Source organism: Parambassis ranga, chromosome 20 (genome assembly GCF_900634625.1).
Source record: "Parambassis ranga chromosome 20, fParRan2.1, whole genome shotgun sequence".
Lineage (NCBI taxonomy): Eukaryota > Metazoa > Chordata > Actinopteri > Ambassidae > Parambassis > Parambassis ranga.
This window is the reverse complement of record NC_041040.1, coordinates 860,490-882,557: the sequence shown is the minus strand read 5'-3', so window position 1 is coordinate 882,557 and position 22,068 is coordinate 860,490. Positions and strand designations below refer to the sequence as shown.

The 22,068-nt window shown below is 45.8% G+C and overlaps 3 protein-coding genes and 1 non-coding gene across 13 annotated transcripts in view; 1 reads left to right on the top strand and 3 right to left on the bottom strand.

Moving 5' to 3' along the window:
* Nucleotides 1-22: 22 nt before the first annotated feature.
* ift74 (intraflagellar transport 74) lies at nt 23-10,346 on the bottom strand. Its single transcript, XM_028432616.1, has 20 exons — nt 10,185-10,346; nt 9,639-9,817; nt 9,288-9,423; nt 9,146-9,194; nt 8,953-9,051; nt 8,809-8,869; nt 7,689-7,748; nt 7,538-7,599; nt 3,117-3,255; nt 2,958-3,020; nt 2,714-2,857; nt 2,422-2,462; nt 2,264-2,343; nt 2,127-2,180; nt 1,363-1,460; nt 1,132-1,258; nt 878-1,041; nt 626-751; nt 478-538; nt 23-399 (listed from the first exon to the last, which is right to left on the bottom strand). The coding sequence occupies exons 2-20, from the start codon at nt 9,783-9,785 to the stop codon at nt 275-277; spliced, it is 1,836 nt and encodes a 611-aa protein (XP_028288417.1). The 5' UTR covers nt 9,786-9,817; nt 10,185-10,346; the 3' UTR covers nt 23-274.
* On the top strand, nt 4,121-7,799 carry LOC114453010 (leucine-rich repeat-containing protein 19-like). 2 transcript variants are annotated; one of them, XM_028432617.1, is made up of 7 exons: nt 4,121-4,193; nt 4,551-4,655; nt 4,722-4,972; nt 5,065-5,173; nt 5,245-5,332; nt 5,965-6,171; nt 6,253-7,799. In XM_028432617.1, the coding sequence occupies exons 2-7, from the start codon at nt 4,560-4,562 to the stop codon at nt 6,534-6,536; spliced, it is 1,035 nt and encodes a 344-aa protein (XP_028288418.1). In that variant the 5' UTR covers nt 4,121-4,193; nt 4,551-4,559; the 3' UTR covers nt 6,537-7,799. The 2 variants fall into 2 exon arrangements, with proteins under 2 accessions (XP_028288418.1, XP_028288419.1); XM_028432618.1 differs by having other exon boundaries at nt 6,258-6,525.
* Nucleotides 10,347-11,719: 1,373 nt separating the features above from the next.
* On the bottom strand, nt 11,720-11,791 carry trnae-uuc (transfer RNA glutamic acid (anticodon UUC)). Its single transcript has one exon. It is a non-coding gene; the product is annotated as a tRNA-Glu (tRNA).
* A 1,485-nt stretch (nt 11,792-13,276) lies between these two features.
* The window catches only part of LOC114453643 (microtubule-associated protein 4), a 75,186-nt gene continuing 66,394 nt past the window's right edge, over nt 13,277-22,068 (bottom strand). For 3 of the 9 annotated variants that reach the window (XM_028433611.1, XM_028433605.1, XM_028433608.1), the window contains 7 exons: nt 21,211-21,515; nt 20,813-20,869; nt 19,653-19,745; nt 19,001-19,082; nt 18,643-18,755; nt 16,747-16,939; nt 16,414-16,570 (listed from right to left, as the gene is read on the bottom strand). In XM_028433611.1, the coding sequence (XP_028289412.1) occupies nt 16,563-16,570; nt 16,747-16,939; nt 18,643-18,755; nt 19,001-19,082; nt 19,653-19,745; nt 20,813-20,869; nt 21,211-21,515 (851 nt within the window). In that variant the 3' untranslated portion in view covers nt 16,414-16,562. The other 6 variants (XM_028433602.1, XM_028433606.1, XM_028433603.1 and 3 more) reach the window with 5 other exon arrangements.

Here is a 22,068-nt window from a genome sequence, read left to right as displayed (position 1 = left end):
TTCTGTTTCAGTTTAATTAAATGTTATTAGTATATTTGAACAGATGTTTGGTCACTTTGTCGCTAAGGCTAAAGCTACATATGTTTAGCTTACAGTTGGTTAACTTTAGTAGCGTTGTGCTAACAGGCTACATTTGAAAGCTGAGCCAGCTAGATGACACAACGTGGCACCTCTAATGTTTCTGCAAGCCGACTAGCAAACGCTTACAGGTATGTTTTTGTGAACTTAACGTCTGTAGGATTACGTGTAAAATGTAGAATATAAATGCATTAACTTATTTTTGGTTGGTGGGAGTTGTTCTGCAGCGACTCTTGAGGTCCTCGTTGTGCTCGGCCAGCTGTTGGTAGACGTTCTTGGCGACTGAGACGTAGTCGCTCTCCTGAGATTTAGAGGCGATGACTGATGTTGCAGTTAAGGAAAGGTGCAAACCACACCTGAATATTTTTGACGTGTGTGTCACACGTGTGTGAAGGATACACTCTTTCATTACAAAGTTGTTCTGCTCCAAATGCTGCCACTTTCTCTCCAGGTTAGTCAGCTAGAAACACAAAAAACACAAGGTTAGCATGTGCAGAGTGACTGCTGCAGTCAGTAACTGCACCTTTATATCAGTGTCTGCACCAACCTGAGCATGAGTCTCGTTTTCCTGCAGCTTGGTCTTCAGCGCCTCGTAGTTCTGGTTCATCTCCTCCAGCAGCTGTTCAAATGCATCCCGTCGCTGAATCAGTGATACCCGCTCCTCCTGCAGCCTCTACCAGCAGGAAACACACACGGCTGGCCTTCAGTCCACTTTGTTGGAGTAAGTTTTTCTAAAAACACAAATGCTCCTCCAGTGCTACATCCTCACACTGTGCCACCTCCTCCATGACCGTCTCACCTGCTTCTTCTCCTCGGCGTTGTGTCTCAGGCTGTCCAGGTCTCTGTAGGTGGGCAGCTCGGACTCCATGCTGCCGACGCGCTCCTTCAGAGTGCTCAGCTCTCCGATGATCTTTCCCTCCAGCTGCTGCATCTTCTCCAGGTCCTGCTGCAGGCGCTGGGACTCTGGGTGGTGGAGGAGACGGTGGACTCATTTTCACAGTGTGTGCCATCGTTTGAGGGTGAAGTGTGTGTGTGTGTGTGTGTGTGGCTGACCTGTTCTTAGTCCTCGGGCCGTAGATTCTGATTGGACCACCTCCGTCTCCTTGCTGACCAGCACCTCCTGCATGTTCTTCAGCTCGCTGGCAGTCACCGTGTCCACCTGATGAAGCCGCAACATGTTCTACACACACAGACACACTGTTGAGCTGCTTCTCTCAGGTTTGTTTTTGTACAGTACATGCTTCCCTTGTTGTTGTGTGTCCCCCCTCCTTCCCTCCTCCTCACCCTGCTGTAGTGTTCCAGCAGTGAGACGATGTTCTCCTGCGTCTGGCTGATCTTCTCCTGCTCCTGAGCTTTGGACTCCTCAAACGATTCCAGGAACCCTGAGACAAGAAGCAGAGAGGACCCACAGTCCTGTTTAGAGCAGCATGTGGTCATGTGGATACATTTAGGGCTCCTCTGTGAGGGGTTTTAAAAACTCTTATTAACCACAGAATGTACTATAAATATACACGAGATGTTACATTTACATTCTTGTTTTATTTCTTCTCTTCATCCCATGGCCCAAACCTGACACGTTGTTGAACAGAAACAACAAACTAAGATATTTATGTCATTCTATTCTCATGCTGTTTTAAAGCTTCACCACTAGGGGGTGCTGCAACACCTCCCGCACCCCTACTAAAGTATGGGCTCCTCCCTCTGTGGTCCTTTTCAGGTACTGGTTCCAGGTTCCACATGGTTCAAAAGCTTCCTGACACCAGTGCAACGATGCAGCCGCCCTCAAGACAGACAGAGGTGTCATGTAGTCTACTGTGAGCTGTACCAGCTGAAAACCTCCTCAGTGTTGCTTTATTTACAGTCATTCGTTTACTTTTATGTGTTACTTTTATATTTTTATATGACCCCAGTTTAACCCTTTGTGCTCGCCTCAAACTGACCTTTTATCTTCACAACACACTATGACCTGTTAATGCACAGAAATCCATGAACACCGTGTGACCGACTTTACACTCAGGCCTAGAAGAGAGCATAAAACTGGGACTCACGGTCGATTTCTTCCTCCTTCCTCTTCAGCTCCTTGTATTTCTGTTGGCATTCCCCTTATGGAGCAGATTCAGAAAACATATCATCATTCAAGTCTTTTTCTGCAGATATTCCAAACACTGTTCCTGCGTGCAGTTACCCTGAGCTGCCTCCGAGTCCTGCTCCAGGTGCCGGATCTCCTCTCTGACCTGCCTGGTCCTCTCCCTCATATCTGTAATCCTGAACACACACACACACACACATTATTACTTACACAAAACACGATACACTCAACAATGAATGAGTATGAATACACACTGTCTGTCCATGCTGGCAATTTCCTGGTTGTGCTCCTTCACCTAAAAAACAGAGACTCCTTAAGTCGTACACATGTAGACCAACGAGGATGTTGATTTTAAAATGTCACGTTTCATTTCACATTACTGTATGAACCAGCTCACACAGGCTATAGAAGCAGAGCTCATGTACCTGGCTGTATATACAGTAAAGGTTGCATCGCACTGACTGACACACACATCACCACTTGTGTATGATCACTAGATCTAAGTCTACATCATGTCCCCTGGTTGTTGTGTTTGAGCGTGTGAACCTGTTTGAGTAGCTTCTCTCTCTCCTCTTCGGGGGAGCCCAGGCTCCTCTCCTCAGCCTCCATGGCGCTGCGCTTCGCTTCCAGCTCTGCCAGGATCTCATGAAGCCGAACTACTTCCTGTTTTATCGGCGACTGGGACAGCTCCTGTGAACGGGAACAAGTCAGAGAAACTGTTGTTTCCCTGCCTCGGTCACCTCCCTTCCATACATTCACCCTGTTTCCCCTCTTCTGTCATCACACTCACTGCTTCATAGTCCTCCTTCCTGATTAGCAGCATGTCCAGCTCCTCCTGCAGAACACTCATCTCCTGCCAATCAAAACAGACACAGTGTTATTTTACAGTATGAGTAACATCATAAACAGTGACAAGGCAATGATCGTTCAATTAAAACAGCTGCGTTACCCGTAACATTTCCTCATTGGCTGCCATCATGGAGAAGTACTTCTCCTGCTGTGCGGCTGGCATCGCCTGGATGACCTCATCAGCCGCCCGCCTCTCCTTCCTGATCTCCTCCTCGATGGCCCGGATCGCCTCCTCTTTCCTGCAAAGTAAAGACACAGCAGGTGGTTAGAGCTCACTCACTCACTCACTCACTCACTCACTCACTCTCACTCACTCACTCACTCACTCACTCACTCACTCACTCACACACTCACTCACTCACTCACACTCACTCACACACTCACTCACTCACTCACACTCACACTCACTCACTCACTCACTCTCACTCACTCACTCACTCACTCACTCACACTCACTCACACACTCACTCACTCACTCACTCACACACTCACTCACTCACTCACTCTCACTCACTCACTCACACTCACTCACACACTCACTCACTCACTCACACTCACTCACACACTCACTCACTCACTCACACTCTCACTCACTCACTCACACTCTCACTCACTCACTCACTCACACTCACACACTCACTCACTCTCACTCACTCACTCACTCACTCACTCACACACTCACACACTCACACTCACTCACTCTCACACTCACACTCACTCACTCACTCTCACTCACTCACTCACTCTCACTCACTCACTCACTCTCACTCACTCACTCACTCTCACTCACTCACACTCACTCACACACTCACTCACACTCACTCACTCACACTCTCACTCACACACTCACACTCACTCACTCACTCACTCACTCACTCACTCACTCACTCACTCACTCACTCACTCACTCACTCACTCACACTCACTCACTCACTCACTCTCTCTGAGGTGGGATCGAATCACCAACCTCCCATTGTTGGACACCCTTGCTCTACCACTGAGCCACTGCAGCCTAAACATTTCCTCCACATTGGAGGAGGAGGGACTGATCAGAAATGCTTAGCAAGCAGGAACACTACCTGACAGCCTTCATGTTTTACAAGGATCAAAGGTCACCTGCTGCGCTGGCTGTGTGAGGCAGGGAGACAGGTGACGAGTCGGAGCGTCAGAAGCACAGGTAAGTGTCCTCATAAGTGTTCATTTGATGAGAAATGTGACAGAATGACATTCAGCTCAGAGATTCTTCTGTATGCAGGTCACAGACGAGTGTGCTGAGAATGCTTTTAGGTTTTCTATATCTAACACCGACACTTCAGTGTACTCTGACCAGGTTTAATGCTCACATGTGTCAGCAGGTTTCTCTCCCACACGGTTAATATACAACATGTTACTTTTTGTCTGATATTTGCCACTCCATTGCAATACCTGTCTTTAAAACATAGAACTTTTTATATAACGAGGTGATGTATGTAATATCTTAATGTGCCGATCAGCCCTGTGTGTGGATCACAGATCATTTTGTGTTTATCCTCAGGCTGGGACAATGGAAAGACACAGACTGCCTCTCCTCCTGCTGTCGACTGTAATATGTGCCGTCTCTGCAATGGAAAACGCTGCTGAACCTCCGATTATTGAACCGGTATGACCCATGTCTTCTTGATGTTTCTTAAGCTGCATGTATTTATTCAGAACTCTGTGTCATCAGCTGATAAGAAACTTCACCAACAAGAATCTACAAGTGATCCCTGGTCATGATGGTAACGTCACTGTTACCACGCTGGTGATGGAGGGGAACCTGATCACTCTGAGCGAGGAGGACCGACAGGCCCTTGCTACCTATCCTGCCCTGCAGGAGCTCCACTTGGAGGGTAACATGATCACTGGTGTACCCGCCAAGTATTTCTCCGTGCTGCCACGCCTCAGAGTGCTGTCTCTCTCCAGGAATAACCTCAGCAGGTAATGCAGGGAGCAGAATCCGCTTCAGATGGTTTGTAATAACGCCCTGTGACACAGTACCAATGCTCACTTTGCTGTGGGTGCTGTTGCAGCCTGGACCCTGAGGCTTTTGCTGGCCTGGATTTTCTGACAGAGCTGGACCTGTCCCAGAACCTGCTGATGAGTCTACCTGCACAGCTCAGAGGGCTGAAGGATCTACAGGTAAAACAAACCAGACCAGGTAACAACTCATCACATAGATCATTGACCTGGTCTCCGTTTGCGTCCATTAGATGCTGATCCTGAAGGACAATCCGTGGAACTGTTCCTGTCCACTGCTGAGCACCATTAAAGACATGAATGCAGCAAATGTTTCCATCGGTAATCATTTTCATTATCCACCAACAGAGCTTAGGTCAAGACCTTTTTAAGACCTTTCAAGACCATTGTGAATGAAATTTTAGACCAACACGACGCATGAAGGCTTTTTACAGCAAGCTGGTGTTTGTCCGCCTTCGAGTCAGACTCAAGTGCTTTCACACCCAAGGTCTCCAAATGGATGGTCCTCTTACAAGGTTTACAACGGGCTTGCTGGTTGCAAGGAACCGCTTACAACAAGCAGCAAAAACCACTGTTATCAAGGCAAGCCTCGTTGAACATACCAATGTTTTCTATGACAAGTGACCGAACATGCAGGCATCTCAAACATGGCGGCAAACTGACCAGCAGTTATCGAGGGATTTGTAGTGCCACGTTCCAACAACGGCTTACACTGCTGATCAGGCTTATACAGGTCCTACAGCAGCTGTTTGCATCCCTAGCTGTCATGGCGGTCCACTTATGTCAGCATGCGGTTGATGCGGCCATTTTAAATGACACTCCTCAGCTGTTAAGGTCATATTCTATAATGATAAAGGGAGGCTGCAGCTCTTAACTGCACTTTAAGAAAAGCTTTGTTGCATCAAATGCAGCTTTGAATTACAAATGTTGATCATTCGTGTCTGGTTCGACAGGAGGACCACAGGTGATCTGTGCATCTCCAGCAGAGCAGGCTGGAAAGAGTCTTCTGGGTGCTACAGCTCTTTGCTTCCCATCACCAACACCCACCGTTAATATAGACCCAGAAACACCAACGGCACCAGCCCAGACTCAACAGTCTCAGAGCTCCACCGCTATGCTGATGACTACACTGTCAACAAGCCAGAACCGCAGCAGCGAAGGTACGACAGCCAGATCTAGATTCCTCATCTCTGTGCTTGTGTTTCATAGACTCTTCCTCTTCTCTCTCCGCTGTGCTGCAGTCCAGGTGCCTGTGCTCGGCAACACATGGAAGTTCACAGCGTGTGTTGTCGCCTTGGCGCTAACCACCTCTATACTCATCGTGTGCGCCATCAAGGGGCCGTCCTGGTACAAGCTCTTCCACAACTACAGACATCGGCGACTGCAGGAGGATGAGGAGGATGCTGTGTCGACAGGAAGACACATGAGCCATCAGACCTTTACCTTCAAGCAACACAAAGGGCAGGTGGAGGAAGAGGAGGAGGATGGGTATATTGAGGATCCATACATCAAAAGGGAAGACTGACATGTAGAGGAGGTAAACTCAGCAGAGCCATGAAGAAGAAAACAGCAGCTTCAGGACATGATGACCAAACTAGGTGCTCACTGAGACACAAGGCATTCGAGTGCTGTATGCACGGTGTTAGGTGGATAACCAGCTCCATTAGTTTAGTAAAATATTTATTTTCTATACACTGTTGAATGTTATTCTACATGGCTTCTACTACTTGGAACTACAGCTAGAGGGTTTCACTTGTGATGTTATGTATGAAATGCGTCAACAGAAGATAGCTCGTTTCATGGCATGTTTCTCACAGACATGACAATCCCTCACCTTTCGGCGTGAAACCAAAATAGGTGACCTACGTGAATCGTGTAGATCAGATGAAAAAAAACACAATTGTTCTCACACATCACTGAGAGAAAAAGTTCTGCCGGGGCCATGTGTCGAGAACAGGCTGCGAGAGCTGCCGAACAAGTGCTCCGAGAACAGAATGAAGTTCTTTGCTCTTTGTTCAGGCGCTTCCAGCTTAAAACATAACTAAGGAGATTTCTCACAAAGAAACGGAAACTAGGCGTTTACTACTGTAGGTAAACAATGTGTTTAACGACCACCAGAATGCAGGAAAGGGCATCTAGGAAGTTAAAAATTTAAATCCCCCGGACCCCCCCCCCCCCAATATTTTTAATGGCATGACATAACTGGCTCAGATATTCATTATGTTCAGACTTGGCTTGATTGCTCATAATAAATGTTTTTATTTAATTGTGTTTATTAAACACAATCCAAATTCATTTTCAAATGATGTGATTTCTTTAGCCCGTTCATGTTTCCTGTAATGGAGATCGATTTTTGGACCTCAGCATTTCGTGCGCCCTCCTCACCTTTTTTATGTCTGTTCTCAGAGCTTAAGGACACTTTTAATGGTAAATCATAAACTATAAACCTTTGCCCATGTAATCTCCAGCAATGTAAGCGTGTCCGAGATAACACACTGTGATATACCCAGCACTGCTTGTACTCACTCTCTCCTCTCAGTGAAGATGCGATCAATGCTTTCTGCCTCTCTGTCATTCTGGGCCTTGAGCTGAGGAGGAGGACAGGCAGGGTTTATTATATATCACTACTGTAAATACGCTCTCCACATCTTGGCATTGTTTACATGTGTGTACTTACAGTGTTGTATTCATGGATCATTTCTTCTATATCTGTGTTGGTGTTGATCTTATCCATCAGCTGGAAGCACAAATAAAGTCTGATCACGAGCAGAGACGGGCTCCGTCTTTACAGTTTCATCTCATTTCATTCATGGGTTATTCCGCGTGGACTCATCCAGCTTCAGGCACATCAGCCGGATGACCCCCTCACAAATTCACTAAAGGATTAACTCATTACGGAGAAATCCAGAATTTTGAGTCTGCAACTGTGACCAGTTGCAGAATACAGCCCTTTGAAATGTTAGTTCTTCAAGAAAACTCTCTACGAATTATGACCTGGATGACTGAGAATCTTCATCAAGATGTTGGCAGATGTTAAAAATGTAACCACACCAAAACCATATTCAGGCCACATCATGCTGAGATAAGTGAGATGATGTGGAGAAAATATGAAGGAGCAGGACTGTCAACAGGTTCAAATATGGCTTAGAAAACAGCACATTTTCATAATTGTAAAAGACGACATGAAAACACCACCTGTGGCCTTTCTTTACAAAACATAAATCTGCTGGTGGTATTTCCTGGTACAGACATATTAGCACTATAGCTGCACCAAAAATCAGCTCTCCATCTTACATATGTACAGACCAGTGATGCAAACAATTTGGACCAATTTGCATGTATTGGTTTTTGGCCATTTTAGGGCATTTGTCGCGCCCAAACTCTTCGAGATGGGACAAATCTGATTACATTTCCTGATTCTATCTGAACAGTTAGCCCTACGCAGCAAACACCAGATTCCTACAAGCAACAGAGGCCGTGCTGCAAAAGCTTAAACTTGGCCGAAAGCAAATCCACCAAAACCTGAGAAAAATCAATGACATTTCAAAGGGCTGTATTTTACAACTTGTTACACTTACAGACCTAAAACTCTGGATTTCTCCATAATATTGATGGATGTATATCACTGAAGTTTTTGAGAAATATCTGAGAGGGTCATCCGGCAGCCCTGGAGTTTTTTCCTCCATAATATACCAATAAATTTCAAAATATAAGGGAGAATAACCAGCATCTGTTTGAATGCTGTGGACAAAACAGAAGAAAGTGAAAACACTTAGTATAAGTTACTGTTTATTCACCATGTTGTAGTCGGCAAGCTGGCCCTGCAGATCCTTGATCTCTGTAGATAAAACTTCAGCTCTGCAGTGGATAAAATGCATCAATTTAAATTCAGAAATGTATCTTTTCTATAAATGCAGTGAGGAAACAAAACAAACGTTCACCTCTTCTTATAGGAGAGGTAGACAGAGTTCTCCTGGATGTACTTCTCCTTCTCTTTCTCCAGTTTGCTGTTCTCTATGGTCAACTCGTTGATTTTGCTCCTAATAGTAGAAACACAACAATATTCACACAAGAAAATAGATGAAGCCAAACCATAGGTCTGAATAAACATCCTTCTGATCAGGAACGTGTTACCTGAGAAGGCCCAAGTAGTAGGACTTATCCTGAATCTGTCTCTGAGGTCCTTGTGGAAGCAGAAGAGCAAAGTGATGATGCTGCTGACCCCGGCTCCACAGACAGTAAACAGAGCAGGTCAGTGATGTCAGTGTAAACATACCTTTCACACCAGTCTTCATCCCACTGAGCCCCTGCTGGGTGACAGGCCTGTCAGTCACTTTGATCTGTGCTGCCAGGACTCCAGGGGTCGGGATGCCCCCCCTCATACCAGGATGACCACTCGTACCTGGAACCATCTAGATTGAGAATGCAAGAACTGTAAGTCTGTGTTTCTGTTTATGGCAGCGTATGGTTATTATGGTTTATCACTGATGGCCTAGGATTGTAAATGGTATAAAGAGCTTTTATGCACCATGGTGCAGAAAGGGGCTCCCTCCTGCCAACTGAACATATTTACTTCTGACAGAACAGGTGTGTTAGTATTTCAAAGCTGAAGTGCAGCCAGGCTTACCCCAGTGGCCACACGGATAGCTGTAGGAGGGGGTCTGAGACCTGTTGGGGGTCTGAGACCTGTTGGGGGTCTTCCAGCACCTGGAACGGCCGATCCACTGCGGCTCATCGGCCGGCCCATGCCGGAGGGAGGCCGCTGGCTCGCCATGATGCCTGAAACCAGTGCAGCAGCAGCAGCAGCTGGTGGGGACAGCAGTGAAGCGGTTTGAATTCTGAAACATAAACACTTCGACCGAGCAAATTTAATGAGCTTTAAGCTGTGTGAGGACTGTGAATTCAAATCCCTGTGTGATCCACCAACGTGCCAAACATTAGCTCGATTGCTACACAACCTACGAAAGGTTTAATGATACTAGCTGCCATAAGTGTGTCACATACGTTGTGTTAACATTAAAGTCGTTAGCTAGGTAGAGCAGCCTTCTGGCTGTATTCTGGCTGTTTTGACTTTCAGGCAGCGCTGTTTGGTGTGAGACTAGCTTTAAGTTCCTTTAGCACTTAGCGTTAGCTTGATGCTACACATTAGCTTAAATAAGGACGTGCTTCGTACCTTAAACAAGACTCCTCTCGCGTGTTGTCACCTCTACAACTTACAACCGAAGCAGCACTGAGATTTATTATTATATTATTTGTTATTTTATCTGAGGAAGACAAGAATGAAACGCGAGCTAAGAGCGTCCGCACATCGACATGTTGACGTTGCCACAGTAACCGTCTTCTTCTTCTACTACAATCAAGCTTCACACACAGAGTCTGACTGCGCATGTCTGCCCCCCTCTGTCTAAAAGAAGACATTACAAGCAGGGCTAACTTGACAGACGTCTTCCCTCCACAGCATTGAACCAAAATGTAGACACAGAGAGATTTGTGCTGTAATGTGAGTTTACATGCAGCTCAAATTACTGTTATAAACATGTTTTTCTTTTTCCTTCCAACCACTAGAGGTCACTGCCTTGTCTTTGTTTCTGATTTAGCACACCAGGACCGTCACATCAACATCGAACAGTCTGTTTTAAACAAGACAAGAGGCTGAAAAATACACTTTATGCTCATACAATGATCTATCCTGGGATCAGATGTGAAACAAAGAAATGGAAACACTGAAATAACACATACATTGAGAACAAAATAACAATGATCGATGTAAATCAAAATTATTAACCCATGGAGGTCTGGATTTGGAATCATACTCAAAATAAAAGTAGGAAATCACATTACAGGCTGATCCAACTTGGAAGTTCCTCCAGACAAGTCAGAATGAGGCTCAGTAGTGTGTGAGGCCTCCATGTGCCTGTATGACCTCCCTACACCTGGGCATGCATCGGAAGGAACCCAGGGCCCACTGCACCACCAGCATATGGTCGGGCCCTCATACCAGCCTCCTGGTGTGCTGGCCTGTCTCCTGGTGTCTCCTCCAGGCTCTGGACACTGTGCTGACAGACACAGCAAACCTTCTTGCCACAGCTCTTATTGATGTTCCCTCCTGGATGAGCTGCACCACCTGAGCAACTTGTGTGTGTTGTAGACACCGCCTCATGCTACCTCTAGGGGTGAGAGCACTGACCAAATGCAAAAGTGATCAAACATCAGGCAGAAAGGATGAGAGCAGAGAAATGTCCGTGGTCAGCACCTGCAGAACCTCTTCTGTATAGGGGCTTGTCTTGATCACTGCCTCTCATTTCCACCTGTTGTCTGTTCCAGTTGCACAACAGCAGCTGAAACTGATCCACAATCAGTGTTGATCCTAACACACACACACACGGGCCTGTACAGCAGGAAGGCGTCCCACACCTAGAACTGACCTGTTGTTTCTTCAGGTTCCAACATGTTTGGTGCTTAGGTTCTTATTTTTGATGATCATACATGAGATATAAACAAATAATTATCTGTTCTCTCAAAAAATGTAACTGTGTTTGTGGTCTGGTGAAAAAAAAGATTTAACTGTCTGTTCTGGAACATGTGTGCCAGTCCTCTAAACACCTGTAAAGGAGGAAAAAGCCACATCTTTGTTCCATAACCACTGAAATACAATTAAGTTGCATGGAGCAGTGAGATGGTCTGAATGACAATTTAAATAAATGATTATTCCCATACCGGGAGTTGAACCCGGGCCGCCTGGGTGAAAACCAGGAATCCTAACCGCTAGACCATATGGGATCTCATGTATGATGCACTGCATTGGCAAGTGCCGGAGTGTATTTTCAACACAGATCAGGACAGCATGTAATCAATAATACAGGTCACATATATATATATATACATAAATGCATTCTGGTGTGAGTCGGCTCACACTCGCAGCTCTTTGAATTATTGATTATTGGAGACAGTGGATCACAAGAAAGTTCACCACATGTGAGTTTTAGTCCAATTTATTTCATGTTTAATAATCACATCACTAATTAACAAGTACTCACAATAAAACACTTTCTTTTTTCAAACCAAAAAATAAAATTCAAATTAATGAAAAAAACAAACAAACAAAAACAATGAGGAGGTTCTGCAAATGACGTAATAAGTCTACCTAACACATCCCATTGTTGTTTTCAGCATGCTCTGCGGGTACAGTAGGTGTTGGTTAGCTAGTGTTACACTTGTGTGAGTGCGGTGCGTGAAGCTCTGCAGCGCCTTTATTACAGAAGCCAAACCTGACAGCTACGGTTAGAGTGTAACCAATAAAAGAACGTGTTCGGGTGTCTCCAAGGCCCCTTGCTGCTCTCTGAGTGCCACGGTGCAGCAGTCAAGGTGTTTGGATCTGCAGGACCTCTGTTCCTCATTGTGATTGGGTACACAGTGTCATGTGACTCAGGTGCTTAAGTCCCATTTATCAAAAGACCCTGCAGAGGTCTCTGCGTTTTTACCAAGCGGCAACCTTCGGGGCTCAAAGTGGAAGCCCATGCGGAAGTGTCAAAACTTGTAATTCACGCTGCAACAGCTGGGGGTTGGCTCCAAAAGAGAGTAATTTCCCATAGACTCCCATGTTAAAATGGCCGATTTCACAGCAGAAAAGAACATGTTTACGGCCTGGTACAAAAAATCGCTGTGGTCTCAGATGATAGGTTCTCTTCTAGTGTCAATTGTAGGGGGGGTGAATTTTTTTACAACTCACTCGTTTCAATTGTATTCGGACTTAAAATTACGCCTAATTATGGGCGTTGCCGCTTGAGTGACAGACAGTTGACGTATCACAGTGTGAGTTTCCTGCTTCCACGATCGCCCGCCCCCCTAAACCCCGCTCGTGCCCCCCTCTTTGTCCATATTCGGAGTTTTAGTTGACGTGACGCTGCCAACATGGCGGCGGTCATCACGTCCCGGAACCTCCCACTGAGACTCAAAACGGCTCTTCAGAAACAAACGGGTGACGTCACGGAGGCTCTGTCCATAGTTTTTACTGTCAATGGTTTTTACAGATGTTTTCATCTCTTAAAGGACCAGTGTGTAGATGTTAGTGACATCTAGTGGTGAGGTTGTATATTGCAGTTTGGTACTTCCCTCTGTTTCCAGACAGAATATATGAAGAGCGGTGGCGAAGAGCCCGTATTTGGTTTGACTGTTGTGAGCTACCTGACTGGACCTCCACACATTTTACACACTAGTCCTTTAATGCATGTTTGACAGACACACACACTAATTCTGTTAAAAATGTTTTTTTTACTAACTAATTAAGCTCTATGGTGCCAGTTTAACATTTCCTAATCAAGCTGCAGAGACTGCAGGTTAAATAAAAATCAGAGATTTAAAGTCTAAGTGTCGTCTTGGGGGTTAAATCCTCTTTCAATCATCAAGGCTACAGGAGCACAACCATAAATACATATACACAAGTGTTGCGTCTTTAGTACAATACACCTCAAAAGACATTCTTTCACTTCAGCGGCCCCTTCACAAGGAAAAAGGCAGACTCTTTAAAAACATGTCATACTACTGTAATGATCAGAATAATAGCCATAGTCACTATAAAACGCGTCCTCCCCTTCAATAAAACCATTAAAGGAAAAGTCTGGAAATAAAAGCGCCCCCCCTCCCAGACCACCCGTCCTCCATTGTTGCTGCTGTTTTGCTTTGTTTTTATATTAAGGGCCATGAAGAACGCATCAGCAGTAACATATCTATATACATCCATGTGCAATTTCAATAAGGTGATTATAAACTCTGCTGCGCTTTATTCAATGACAGGCACCAGGAGGAGTTTAGAAAGCAGGCGTGACACAAACAAAGCCTGTTTCTGTTAAAGGTCAGATTATTGCTTTGTTTATGTCATCCAACACGTTTAGCCTCATTTGTTCAGAGGGGCGATTCTAAAGTTTAACACCACCACTCATCACACTCCACTCTCTGATATATCATAACGTTAAGGTGCAATTTAGTTTCAAAGCTTTTCTACAGATAATTATTAGTCATTAACATCACATGTTATCTCCAAAGGTTTGTGTCATTTTAAATGATTAAACATCAGCACTTTGTCGGTCACTTTGATTAGTCGCCTCCATTAAATCAACATTTTGTTACAAAAAAAAGACACAACTGCTTCAAACTAGCCAAACCTGCGATAATCAATATATATTTTAAATGAACTTTTTAGCGTCTTTCAGCTCATTGTTTTGGTTTTGCAGTCTTTCTGTTTTGGTTCACTCTCACGGCTCTCATCACACTGTTACTCCCAATGACTATTTACATGGTGTGTTAGGAGGCAAAGGTTCTGCAGGACGAAAACTTCTACCGGACCAAAACTAATTTTTCTCGAGTGCTGGTGGAGACAAAACACTGGGCAAAAAAAAAAAATGAGAGCAAATATTGATCACTGACCCAGCACATGAAATGCTAAAGGGGGAGCCTGTGTCTTAAAAGGGATCCTGACAGTGTCCAAAGCCAGCAGTTAGAAAGCCGAGCTCATCACCCTCAGAAGCAGCAGGCAGACGAGAAATAAACTCACAGTATTACAAACTGCCAAGCAGCAGCCAGACCTGGTTCACAGCTAGCAGGCGACAGGCTGATATTTTTCTAAAGGACCCGAACAAAGCAGAAACTGAGAGCGAGTACAGAACTCAGATCAGTTTGGTGCTTAGAAACAATGAACAAATGCATAAATTAAAGTTTTTTTTCTCCCTTAAAGGGTGACTATATTAAAGGCTAACACGTGTATAATGAGCTACATTAGTCTGATGAAGCTGAGAAATCACTTGGATAATATTCCAGTGAAACAAAGATCCTACATTTTCCTCAGAAATTCCATCCTGTTTGAGTCCATGTGTACAAATCATGACCCTAAAAGGTAAAACCATCCTGATCTGGCTCGCCTGTCCATCTACTGTCTGAGATCACACCGCAGATCCAAACCACAGTCTGAATGCACGCAGGCTTCCAGCTCCTGGTGTGATCGAGTACGACCCGGTCATTTACTGTATATAAAGGCAACAGGAGGCAACAGTCGAATACATTGCTACAAGAGAAGAGCATAAAGCCACACCATGTTCCAAACAAGGAGAGCGCTGACTCAGCAAAGATGTTTATGCTTTAGCAACATGCTACCATGACCCTCGTAGAAACACCTGAATTGGGACGACAAACATGACGACACACGACTTTCCTGACAGTTCCACTTCGTTAACAGCAGGTCGCTCCTCACGTTTCTTTTTTTTTTTTTTTTTAGGCGTGAGCCTGCATCACCCTGGTGACATGAGGCACGTACGACACACACAGCTAACTCCACCGCTTCAGAGACGCTTCTTATCTGAACTGCACCTTCATCTTCTTCCAACTTAACACTTCACCTCCTTCCTCAACATCCTCCCTCCCTCTGAATGACATCTTTAACTGTGTGTACAAAGAACCTGTGCGTGTTTTCTGAGATTTCTGAAAAGAGACCATCCGCTGTATTGCTTACACAGGAAGAAAGATACAATAAATAAATACAAAAAAAAACAAATCAAGGAACTCCAAAGGAAAGAAAGACAGAAAAATAAGATCCAGAACGGAACACCAAAGCTCATTTTTACACAACTTTGTCACTCAAACACATCATCACAAACACAGAGAATAAAGAGTTAAACAGCCTACTTGTTGTCTAGCTTGTTTTTTTTTGTTTGTCAGCTTGTTTATGAGTGAAGAGAGGAAGTGATGATGAGATGGACACTGAATAACTATGATGCCACTGAAGCAAAGCGGTCACTGGGAAACAAACGGCCCGTAGAGTCACAAGGACAAGAGAGAGAAGCTATGAGTCCGACGGGGTTTCCACGCTGTGTAGCTGATACATGGAGTGACTGGTGAGAGATGAGGAGGCGGGGTCAAAGAGAGGCCACCACCAGGCTGTGGGTGCAGAGGATGAAGATTCCCTTCACGCAGATTCCCACCAAGCATAGTCTGTATAGTCACTTAAGAGGGTGGGGGTGGCGGCGGTGATGTCAGAGGACAGGTGTGATGACAGATGACTCGAAGTTTCGCAACAATAGATTAAAGATAAAAGGGGGCAGAGAGGTCAAGATCCCTTTAAGGGGCTGCCGTCGTCCCCCTGGACCTCCACCTGGAGACGCAGCAAGGAGGGGGCGGAGGGGGAGCTGGCGCAGCCGGCGGAGGCCAGCGACTCAATGAGGGAGACACTGCGAGGAGCCGGGTGGTGGTTTTGGTGGTGGTGGTGGTGTAGAGAGTAGGAGGAACCATGTGGGGGTCTGTTGCTGTTGTTGTCCTGGGAGGCCGGCCAGGTGATGATGTCGGCGCCGTGGTCCGTGCGAGAGCGAGCATTCTCGCGGAAGTTGAGCTTGACAGACTCAATCTGCAGCAGAGAGGACGGGGGAGGGGAAGAGGGGGGAGGCATAAAACAAAAAAGAGAGAGAGAGAGAGAGAGAGAGAGAGAGAAAAGGGGGAGAGAGAGGAAGGGGGAGGCGGTGATGTTTTAGGGGGAAGTTGAGATGAAGAGGGCAGAGGTATAGCAGAGTTAGATGCCTGCAAGATAAGAAGTCAAAAGATGACGGTGTGATCAGGCGCTTGGACTGCAGGCATCACAGCACATTCACATACTGCAGTCACATCTTCTCTAACTCTGCTGGCCACCTGTTCCAGTCTGCCTCCTCCCTCTGTGTGTTCTATGTGAGAATCAAACCCACACATTAGAAACTTACTTGTCTCCGGGATACGTGAGTCCAGAGCCTGGGGCTCCTGGAGGCCCTCACTATCACAGGGAGCCCCATCCTTCAGCCCATTCTCCTGGGCAGCGGGGCTCCCGGCCTGCCCCTGCTCGGAGCCTGGGGCCGGGGCCGGGCTGCCACTCAGGGGAATCCCACTCCCCTCTGTTGTCTCCTGGTCCCCCTCAGCCTAGAAACACATAGCAAGGGCGTGTCAATCGGTGGGGGTGGGGATGGAAGAACCTGGCTCCAGATCTGTGTCACTGCATCACTGCATCACCAGTTATTTTATGAAAGAATTTATGCATGTAGGAATCTCTAACCAATTACACTTGACTATAAGTCAAGAGATCTGGAGCCAGACTACAGTGGACAGAGATGGAATCAACAAATAAGAACATGCCTAATGAAAGCAATGATAGAAAGGAAACTGAAACAGCCGTTGATGTAAAGTGCAACATGTGCTGAACCATAAACATAAATGACTGTAAGAGCTGCTACATAACAAAGAGGCCCAACAGTCACTTTAATACAGTGTCCACCAGATTCATCGCACAGGCTCAAAGAACATCAGCAACATCAGCGTGTCATTTGTGCTGGCGGGACTCATCTCCATGGTAACTGTTAAGCTAAGTGTTGCTAAAGCCAGCCGGAGCTGAGGTGGGGGGGCAGGATTTGTCGCCATGGTAACAGAAAATGATAGTGACAGATGGGAAAGTGTTGCATTGTAAAATGTGTATATGTAAGGCTGTGTGTGCAGCGGTGCAGACGTCCGTCTCCCGTCACTGTCAGCAGGATGCAGGAGTCGCGGCAATCACAAAGAGACTTTTCTTAGAAAAGGCAAAAAGATGCCAATGCTATTTATCCCATCAGTATCCCATCAGAGACAGTTTACTGCACCTGCAGTAAACTGTCTCACACTGTGTCTTACAGGCAAAATGGGCCCTTTGTTTGTTCTAAAGAGCCACGTTTAAAAATAGACTTCAAAAAGCTATTGTGAGGGCTATTCTCAGCAATGATCATGATGAACGTGCATACAGAGATCTCTGTGAAGATGAGGATGTGATGAAGGATGACATCATGCAAAACACAGATGGGCTGCCATAGGCTGAGGGGACAGGTGACATCATCATCACCACCATCTCATCCATTAACACATCTCTTTCCTTCCTTCTATCAGCACAGTCCTGTGATACCTAATGTGCAGCCATCCTGGCTGCTGTCTCTTCCCGCCTCTCTCAGCTGAGGCCTGCAGAGCACGATCTCAGAGGGAGCTGACTGCAGATGGCTGATGATGGGCTGTAAGCATCATCACTTTTAGATGTCATTGTGAACACAGAAGTGGGGCAGGACGAGCATGAGAAGTCTGAAACTACACCCTGTCACACACACACACAGCCCCATGACACATGTTCACATATTAGCATGCAGACACACACGCACACAGCAAACGAAGGAACCGAAACAGTGTCCTTCACACAATCATCCACTAGTGACGTGACAGATGCAAAAACACAAGTCTGATGCACCTGAATGAGCTTTTCAGCTTTTTCATTCTATTTCTATGAATGTTCTGTTTTCATATTCTTCTCTGTGGGGCTCCTTTTCACCCATGTAGTTGTTGTTGTGGTGGTTCTGTGTTTAAACCTGCTGGCTAGCCAGAATTCTTCTGTGTCTTTGGCTTTTTGCAGACTCTGCAGCTTTCTCCCATTAAACCAAAGACAGGTATGACAGGGAAACTAGTGACTTTGTGATGGGTGTGAAAGGTGTGAGCTCCTGTGACCTTCCATAAGATAAGGCAGATACATAGAAGCTAATGGTGGACGGATTGACACTTTTTACTTTCACATTTTGTTATTAGCTATGAAATATAATCCAGTAACGCCATCTCACCTTGATGTTTCCTCCACCAGGTGAATGGCTCACATTGTCCATGGAGCCCACTTTGGACTGAGCCTTTTCCCTAAACTTCAATTTGTGGGACTCGATCTTCACGTCACCGCCACCTGCAGTACACACATGAAATCAGTCTGATGATCGTACGCACAAACATCCTGGATACAGGCACCGCTATGTTGGAAAAAGATCCAATCTTGGTATCAGGTTCTGTGCAGTAGAGGTCATGGAGTGCCAGTGGCTGCTGACAATTACCATGATTTAGAGCTATCATGGTGTCCATCCGCCCACAGTCTGACACAAGCTTGCACAAAAAATGGAAAGTTTAAAAGCTTTGAATCATCTCTCCGCTCACCAGGCTTGTGCTTGATGTTGTCCTTGGATCCGCACTTTGACGTCACTTTGCTCACATCCACCTTCTTGTTGAGGATCTGCACCTGTTGGATGTTACAGAAGTATGTCTTTTAATAAATGCGTAGTTTCTTTGTAGAACAGCTGGGTCAGGGGGGTTGATATATATCAGTAAAGAAAATAAACCAGCAGGATCCTCGGTGTCGTGGCAAATGCAAAATCCTGGTTGACGAGAAAACGTTTATTTTGTGCATGAACATGTTGGAAGAAGAATTAAGACAGGAAGACATCATTTCAGGAACCTAGAAGTCCCAAATTTATCTCACAGAACCAGACCATGACAGAGCCAATCACAGGCTGGTTGAATGTTGAGGATTTAGTGAGTTAGTGGGAGGGCAGGACAACACAGGCAGAGTTAAAGGAAACCAAGGGAGTGTGAAGCGGGTTCTGGCAACAAGGTGGGTACTTTAAACTTGCTAGCCTGCTGTCCAATGTGTCACCTCCACCTTCAGAGTCCAACCAAGACCAGCACTTGGCTTCAATGTCCAGGACAGTTTAAGAGATGAAAATCAAACATTTCATCTTTGCTCTTTTGCGCCGAATTGACTAACTGGCCGAGGCATATGAGCTCTGGTTGTGGGCCAGGCAGTACTTACATTCCCTCCACCAGGAACATGCTTCATATTGTCCTTGGAGCCCAAGCGAGAGGTGACGTGGCTGAAGTCCAGCTTTTTGGTGACTATCTGAACCTATATGGAGGCAGCATAGCAGCAAGGAGGAGAGCAGAGAGAGGCAAACGGAAGGAAGAGGATGAAAGAGAGGAAGAAGAGGAGGAAGAGGAGGAAGTGTAAGGGAGAAGAAGTCACCATAACAAGTAGGGTTAGAGGAACAGGGTAGAAGGAAGGAGCAAGGTTCACCCGAGCACTATGGCAACAAATACCACGGCTAATCTTGCTAACCGTTGTTGGGCTGAAATGGTAAAACATGCTAATTGTTGACACAAAGGGACTGGAAGATTATGAAACTGCAGGTTTGCCAGAAAGCAGAAGCTGCTGAGGACTGTTTATAAAACATACATGCAACACATGCAGCACAACATTTGAACACCTATCCCTGCTCACAGAGTGCTGTGGACTCTCAGAACACAGATTAACAACACCAGCAGTACATGGAGTGAAGCAGGTTAGTGTGCTACAGCAAACAAAAACAAAAAAACGTCTGAGTCACATGAGAATGAGCGGGAGATGCCCGTGTGTCCTACCAAGAAACAATCAAACCAAACAAGTACCCCCATGCAACACGTATCCATACATGCTGACAGAGTTTTATATGCTGCTTCAGATCCAGATGAGGAGAAACAGAAACCAGGCTCTTCTTCTAATTTGGTCCCTGGGTGAGGCAGATTACTGCTTTCTAATATCATTTTTCATTGTTTAAACTAATAATAAGGCTCATGGGTGAATTATAAATCAGCATTTTAAACCTCTGTGACCTCAGATCAAGGTTAATTATCACCTTCATGGTTTTATGGACACTAATTAACGATGAGAACAGTCATCTATGTCAAAACAAGCAAAATAAAAAACCAGAAATAATTAGCCGAGGTTGTAATTACAGTTTAAATTATCCAGAGGCCTGTCTGAGACTATGCCGTGAATATGTGTGTGGGTGTAACAGCAGATGAGTGATTTGTTTCCAGCCAGGCTTACACAAAAAACAAAAAAACACATGAGAGGTGGTGAAAAGAAAACAGAAACATGAGTCAACTGAAAAGATGGTGCTTGTGGAGAATGTGATGGATGGAGAGGGAACTCACTTTGCCCTGGCTGGTTTCTTTGGAGGCCACGCCCCTGCTCTGAGAGGCGGAAGACACCTGGGGAGACAAGCCCACCCCGGGTCAACACCTCATCACAACACAAAGGAAGAGGAGACTGTGCAGGAAGGGGGGGGGGCGGAAGAGGATGTGCAATAAACTAAAATGGTCCTTCCACACACATGCTTGAAGAGTCTCTATGAAGCTGGGAGGATAAATTCCATGGAGGGAAAGATATGGTAAAATAATGGAAGGTTTGACTGATGAGATCCAGCAATGTTTCTTTAAGAGGAGCAGAAATAGAAAGCAGAGCTCTGTGTTATATCAAAGACGCTGCAGGCACAGACGTCTGACGTCAGAACACACACGCTGGCAGCAGGTGAAGGCACGGCCGGACCTACCTTCCCTCCTCCTGGCTGATGCTTTATGTTGTCCGTTGAGCCGATCTTGGAGCGAGCGTTGCGGATGTCGGGGGCCGGCGCCGTGGCAGGGCGAGCGGTGGTCCTGGAGGTGGTGGTCGCTGTGGTTGAAGAGGCGACCCGAGGGGCGCGGGGCACCGGGGGCTTCTTCTCTGGTGGTGCGCCCGTGTTGCTGGATGGCGTGGCTGGTTTGGATGCGGTGGTTCGAGTGCGAGAGGAGGCAGCGGTGGCCGAAGCAGTGCTGCGGGTGGTGGTGGTGGTGGTGGTCTTGGTCTTGGTGGAGTCGGCTGGTAGGAGAGACACAGAGTTTCAAGTGTTGATTTTCGATTGAAAACTATTTTGCTGAAGTCTGAAATCACACATTGACCACTAGCTTTTTCTGTAATAACCAGTCTCTAAACTAAGGCCACATCATTCATTTATGGAATATAAAAGCCTATATTCAAACCCAGTCCTGAACAAGTGTAAAGGGTTTTAGTTGCATCTTTTACTTTTAAGCCACTGAAGCAGTGCAACCAATTAAAATCCTCAAATTCACAACATTGTGTCAGCTCTTTCCTTACAGTGCTGATGCATGCTGGGCCACGTGTCCTGCTGTCAATCCTCCCCGACAGCCTTTCCAATATTTCTGGCTCCCGTTGAGACATGTTTAATTGAGAAAATCCTCCCCCTCACTTCCACATTTCTAAAGAGGAATTTGACTTTTTGGCAGATTAGACAACCCGAGGCTGCATCAGCAGGAGCTGCAAACTCCTGTCAACAGCACGGGGACAGTAATCCACAGGCTGCTGTGGTGAAGGTTTTTAACTCTCCAGCTATAAAGCCTCTCTCCGAACAGAG